This window comes from Cynoglossus semilaevis, chromosome 1 (assembly GCF_000523025.1).
Source record: "Cynoglossus semilaevis isolate Cse_v1.0 chromosome 1, Cse_v1.0, whole genome shotgun sequence".
NCBI lineage: Eukaryota > Metazoa > Chordata > Actinopteri > Pleuronectiformes > Cynoglossidae > Cynoglossus > Cynoglossus semilaevis.
Genome location: NC_024307.1, coordinates 19,276,115 through 19,283,340, shown reverse-complemented (window position 1 = coordinate 19,283,340; position 7,226 = coordinate 19,276,115). Strand labels below are relative to the sequence as shown.

The 7,226-nt window shown below is 38.4% G+C and overlaps 1 protein-coding gene across 1 annotated transcript in view; it reads left to right on the top strand.

Annotated features, from left to right (window-relative positions):
* The window catches only part of alk (ALK receptor tyrosine kinase), a 124,576-nt gene that overhangs the window by 94,063 nt on the left and 23,287 nt on the right, over positions 1-7,226 (top strand). The window contains exon 11 of the mRNA XM_025055097.1: positions 1,513-1,602. Within this exon, the coding sequence (XP_024910865.1) occupies positions 1,513-1,602 (90 nt within the window). The remainder of the gene's footprint in view (positions 1-1,512; positions 1,603-7,226) is intronic.

Here is a 7,226-nt window from a genome sequence, read left to right as displayed (position 1 = left end):
CAGAATTTGGTTTTCACGGACATCTGAAATGACTCAGCCCCTTTTTTATTAAACATCCCTGAGAGGTAAAGCTCAGTTTTTTCAAAGTCTGGTTGCAAAAGACAAGATCTCATCTATTGGGGAAAAGGGAAAAGGCAAAATCACAGAAGTTGAATGATACAATTGGACAAGTTGCGCAGGACAGAACTTAACAGGCTTTATCGTGGCCCCAGGGTGTTTGTAAATGTCTGGTCTTGACAAAATTAAAATAGAAATTAAAAATGCTTTTCAATTTAAAGCTAAGAATAACATAATGTACCCAACTTTCTGAATTTCATAATATCACGGCATGCTTTTGGTTTTATGCCTAAAATTTTACATATTTAATTTAACTTTTTTCAATAGGGTGCGTGAAAGACCTGTCCCACCAGGGGTCATTAATGACCATTGGGACTAGACTTTCTTCCAATCAAGAGTCAAGTTATTATTAGACAATTTTCAAGTGAAGGGGTTTGGCAAGTGATCCTACTAAATACAAATATTGTTAGGAGTGAGAACAGTCTGATCATTTCTCTTTGCTGCTCTTTACTCATGTGTACGTGTACTGTCATGTTTTATTCTGTTGCTATTCAGTTAATGTTTCTTCACATCCTCAGTGGATCACTGCACTGTCAGCTTTATTCACAGCAACCATTGAAAATGTTGCAGCAACTGAGCCACTGGATGTTTTTCCCACGAAGTATCAAACCCCTGAAACACCAGGCAGAGCTTTTAGCAAAAATCTTTGTATTTTTTTTTCTTTTTCTTCAACAAAGAAACTACAAAGCTTTACCAAACACAGTAAAATATGTATGTATCTTTTATTCTGTTCTACTTGGACAAGGAACATATGTATATGGGTTGGAACATCATCATATACAGTGTTGATGTCAACTTCCTAATGAGTCGTTAAACTGTTATATTAAATGATTTTACCATTTTACTGTAAAAGTAAAAACTGGAAATTTTGTTAGCCCCTGATTAGATGAGGATCGCATCCAGCCTTTGTACTATTAAAATGCGTATTCAACATCTTTGCAGGGGAGATTTTCTCTCACTTGAGCCTTAACAGTAAATCATCCTTTGTCTTGCCTTCATTTTGGGTATGAGGTTGAAGTGAAGGGAAGGGATCAAGGTTCTGGCAGGATCATGAGTTTGGTCCTGGGAAAGCTGTGCAGCACAGGGTTTTGATGGATTGCTTCAAAACAACCACAATGATTGGGATTATACTTTCACTGGGTGATGGAGTGAGGAGGTGGAGGATGCTCTCTCTCTTTCTCTCTCTCTCTCTCTGTGTCTTTCTCTCTCTCTCTCTCTCTCTCTCTGTCTCTCTCTGTCTCTCTGTCTCTTTTTCTCTCTCTCTCTCAGACCGGTGAAAGATGTCTCTCCATTCCCCAGCTGTTGTTTTTTGTGTGTGACATCATCAGGATAAATGTAAACACCAAATGGTCAAAATCTTTTCTTTCATCCATACGTTTGTGTGTTCTATTTCAGCCAATGGTGAATTTCCTCCTGTGCTGACCAACACAAACCAGCTTAAGAGTACGACCATGTCCAAACCTCTGAAGAAGCCGCCTGATTACTGTAAGTTTGACTGTTCACTTTCAGGAGGAATTCTATCACAACTCACGTTATTATATCTTTTAAACTTTTTTTTTTGTCTTCTGCTCTTTTGCTATGTTTTACCCGTACAACCAAACTCACATGTGACATACCCCTCTGGGCTTTGCCACCACACATTTGCAGTGCTGATAATGATGATCTTTGGCAGATAAAAAAAAAGCTACCTAATGTTGAGGATTTTAGGAATATCATATTTGTGGATAATTAACTGAGTTGTCAAGTACTGCAATGATGTTTTTTATGTTCTGAATCTGCTGCTAGTATGAGATCTATTTTTTTCCCCTTTCTGTCCTTCTGTATTCTGCTGCTTTCTAGTAGCGGTTTTGTTCCAACATTAGTCTAAAAGATTTTTTTTGTGTCTGAATGAAGTTTCAATAGTTGCTCAGATTGTTCTTTTCTCCGTCTGCCTCTAGTGCAGAGTTAATATTCAAACTTCGATCTGTTCAACAGCTGTTGAAAAGTGCTAACAAGAGCACTGAAGCAAAACATGCCTGGAAAACCACAAACAGTAGTGGTTGAGGACCCTTATCCTTGTGAGATCTTAACAAAAATGTGTGGCCCATTTTGTGTAACAGTCCATGCAGTACAGCAGCAACGTTTTTAAAACACAGTCTTATGCAAAAGATTCTTTCCACAGACCAACACAGGTGTTTGTATGTGAGGGGAGGTCAGGCACCTGACAAAACAGAATCAACTTCATCAGATATGAATATAGTAAAGACTACGTTCCTATGGTGTGTCGTAACTCGATTTTTGCCATAATTTGGAACTCACATACTGTACATCAGCACTTATGTCACTCACCTACGTTAACGCAGTGGTGACATCACAGTCTAGGACATAAAAACATCAGTAGAGTCTGACTCACTCATCTCCTGCCTCCTCTGCTTTTACTCCAATTATCCCCATGTCCTCCTTTACGTCTTCATTCACATTTTCCAAACTGTTTCAACTTACCTGTCCCTCTGATCTACTCACTTCTAATTCTGTCATCTTAAATCTTAAATACGTCATATGTTCTGTGTTTAACACAGTAGCATTAGACCAGACCGTGCTTCATCCAGCCTGCCTCCTATGTTATTATAGTCCAAGATGAATATGAGTCACAGAGATGGTAAATTAGCAAATTAAATGATGCATATTTTTTAGTCTGACAGCAGGAACTGTTTAATTATGTCACCACAGTGTGTGCAGCCAATGGCACAATCGGTCTCATGGTTTTGCTGTGAGAGCTGAAAAAAACCCCACGGCTTTTCTAACGTGCTGGTACAAGCAAAAGTCAGTGTGGCTATAATAGAGCCAAGGGACTTAAATCTCCTCAGAGAAACATGAGGATCTGAGGTCACGCAGCCCTCACTCTTGTAATTATCATAGAAATTAATTCAGGGAAATAAATTAAACTGTGCTTATGAATTGGTCATTTCAAAGACAGCCCTTCCTTCCTCAAGTCTTATTTTCATTAAAAAAACATCTTTTCACTCTGACACGAATAATGATTACCACAGCAAACATCAACAACTGTTTATTTCCCCATTCTAACCAGGACAGGTTTTCATTGTGTCTGTCAGAACATCTGGTCTAGTGCATGAAGTGAACTGGTTTTACTTTATTTGTTCACTATATCAGTCCAGGCTGCTAGTCCCTGCTACAGGTATGTGATACCGCTGACTGTCTGGCAACATTTGTCTTATGTCCCGGTACATACATACTAAAGTGACACTTTTCTTCTTCTCTTCTACCCTTAAATGTGGCATTCACATCTGACTGTTGTGTCATTAGTTGCTGTGGGGATGGGGGTCTGGGGGGGGGTTAAGTGAGATGAGTATACTTCCTTTCTGTGATTCTGTTTCTGTGATTACCTCTCCTGATGGGAAAGCCATGCGTCACTAACCTCGCAATCAGCACTGGGCTTATTTTTCTTTGGACGCTGGCTGTATGATTGTAATGTATTCTGTACGGCAGGACTTTTTTGGTTTTTTTTATTTTATCTCGTTTACAATACAAGTGTCACAAATAACGCAGTCATTTATAACAAGTATTTAATTCTTCCTCTTTAAAGTAAATGGACTGATGTACAGTACTGTGCGAAAGGAAATATAGGGAGCAGGACGAGCATTCTGCCAAATAGTGTTAAACTTCCAGCCATGTGGTGGGGCTTAAAGGATCTGGATCCATAGTATAAATCAGAAACCTTTACTTTTGTGTTATTTCCTCACCTCCGGGACTTTGAGGTTTTCCATAAATCTCAGGTTTTTATTTATTAATTTAACATTTATATATACATTTTTAGCCATAAAAAAGCCTGAATAAAAGAGATGTAAACATTTTTCAAAGACCTGCCTCACACTTTTGCACAGCACTGTATGTTCCTGAGCATTCTCTGCACTTCACCGTTTTTACCATTCACTAATTAACCATACAGAGAAATCCATGTCTGAGCTCCAATGCTTCCTCTCTAACCCTGTCTGACAGGAGCCCGTAGGTACTTGTTACTTGTTAGTATTTGGGGTTTTAGGGAGAACATTAGTCAACAAGAATGATATGAGACTGATAATCAGTGATGTCGGCAAAAGAGTCTATTAAAGTTAATGGAACTCGTCAGTTCCATTATATTTGTATTTAGCATTCAAGTCCATTCACGGCGTGCCAGCCATAATCAGTCTTTCTAATGGACAGCCTGAGGAGGACAACTGTCACAGAGGACAGTGAAAAGCTGTGCAGACTAAGAAGTCTCCTCACAGGCTTTTACTTGTTTGTTTCCTGTACAGTGTGTCTGGGTTTCATGGAAACTCCATTAATATAATCCATCAAAGACGTGTTATTCAATTTTTACTACACTCATTTTAACCTTTTTAATCACGGCTCTGGAATTATCAACAACCAGCCCAAATTGTTTGTCTATTATCCTCAAGACTATTGGGTAATTTATAAAGTGTACCACAGTTTAAGTCTAATAATTGAATGTAATTGACTTTTAATGAGGGAGATCTTTATCTCTGCAGTCAGTAGTGACTGATGTACCTGACCATTAACTTCATTTACGGCAGTTTAACCAGGCAATTAAGCAGCTCAGTATCAATGGTAATGAGAAAACATCATAAACAATAGCAGGTTTTTCATGCGTCACTTCCTGAGAACTGATTTCTTTTAGTCAGGCAACATGTGGGTAATAACATAAAATGATTGTATTTTTACAAGGTTGTTTTATGAGCGATTGAGAATCATTTTGATGATTTGACGAATTGAAGTCAGTCAATTTGCCGCTTGAATGTTTAAACACGTTGCACTCTCTCCTATATCACAGAGAGACAAATGTACAGATTGCCAATATAATCTTACACCCTGACCTTCTACAGTCCCTCTAATATATTTAATAAAAGTTTATGGAATTATTTAGTCTCACTGTTTTTGATGAGACGTAACAGTACCGTACTCCACCAAAGGGGGCAGACATGAGCATAACATTAATTTCTATAAGTATGTCAAGCGTGTCCTCAGTCAACTCTGTCTGGAGTTTGAACACTCTTCCTTTGTTTACATGAGAATTTATTCAGGCGTTTGTATCCCACGATCGACCATTAACAGCAGGGATTGGCTACAGCGCTTCCCTGCGACCCTGCAAAGGAGTGAGGGTTAGATAGTCGAGGTGTGATTTTTTTTTTTTCTTTAGACTGCAGGGCAATAATGCTCTCTCTTCAATGAAGTAAATAAACGTAACTGAATAAATTAAGTAAGTAAAAACGATAATAAGGTACATGGATGTTTTGTTTAAAAACGTGATTGTCTGTTAAATCATGATACATCAGAACAAATGCACAAATGCGTATTTTGTGAGTATTTTCAAACATGGAACCGGAATTCTGCCTTGTGCTTTAACCAAGCTTTAACCTCGAGCCAAAAAGGCTGAAGAAATACCACAGTATAAAGTGAGAAGCTTCTGTTTTTCTCCTTTTTGCCTCTACTGGAACAATTTCCTTGAGATGACAGTGAGAAATGTTGTCCATGTCATTGACTGAGGCCAGTGGGTTTTTTTTTATGGTGATAGCATAAGCTCCAGAGATGGCAAAGTTCAACACAGAGCAGATCCTCATAATCATCAGGCAGTGTTTGAACAGCTCTTGACTCTGCTGGGAGACACATCCGAGACCTACGTTCAACAAATTATTAATGTCAAATGTCAACGTGACAAAGAAATACCAAGGACTGCATTCATTTAAACAGTCAAACAATTTACACTCTTATACTGGGCTTATTTGCTTCATGACATTTTTTTTCTACCATTAAGTAAGGTAATATTAAAATTGGCACTGATTGGCTTTAACACATTCCCAACTTTAGAATGTGGATATGTGGTGTCATTCACAGTTCTTCAGTGAGAGAATTTTGTAAGAATTGTAGGCTTTATTTCTCAGAGATAAAAAAAAGTGTTTAAGTTAATTAATTTAAAAAAACGTAAATATGTAATACTCACTAGTTTCTCTAGGGAAAAAGCAAATTTAACTGTTGAAATACAGTGACTCCCCAGCTCACATCAATGCTCCGTCCAAATGCTGCATTGTAACTCGATTTTTGCCTGAAGTCTAAACTCACATACTGTACATCAGTACCAATGTCACTCACCTACACTTACACAGTGGTAACATCATAATCTAGGACATAAAAACATCAGAAGAGTCTGACTGACACCTGTGAGCCAGAACGAAGGGCAAAATGTTCCCAGAAAAAAACAACACAAATAAAAGAAAGTGAACGTAGCACAATATATTGTAGAGCTTATAAACTGAAATATCCAAAAAAAAAAAAAAAGCCCTGTTTCTCATATAACGCCGCATGACAACATATTTGTCACCTTTACTCACCAGTTAGTTCATGTAGCATGTAGTAATCCCAGGACCCCCTGTATACGTAAAAAGTAAATAAAAGACAAAGTCAAGTGAAAAATATTTTTTTTCCTTCCATTTGCCGGCAGTTGTTCATTGCAGTTATTCAGGACCATAAAACAAGTGAACTTTTTGTCACTATACATATTGCTACAGACAATAAAACGTGTCCTCTACATTTAACCTATTTGTGGAGGACCCACATTACACACTTGAGCAGTGGGCTGCATCTTACTATGTCCAACGAGCAGGTCGACTTTTTATACGCTTGCTCAGTTATCATTAAACTGGCAACCCTCCAATAACAAGTCTCATCCTGTCACCACCAAACCACAGGCCGTGTGGTGACGTTGGCATTTTCCTCTTGTTTTGGAGATAGGGGGAGCAGTATGGGCAAAATGAAACTTTGTCTTCCATTGTTGTATCTTTAAATTTCTCTGTAAGTCGGTATGGACACTGCCATTTCACTAATATGCAGTTGCTGTGAAGAGACTCAGCCAGGCTTCGTATGTACTTGTGTCAATGACAGGTTACTTAACAATATATTACTCCATCAATATTTTCTTGAGTGGTCTGGGACCAGAGGTGGCGCTGGCTGCCCTTGAAAAAATACAGGTCACCCAGAGTGATGTATAGAGTGGGTAGAACCTGTGAAGCACATGTCAAACTCAAGGCCTGCAAGCCAATTTTGGCCCACTATGTTGT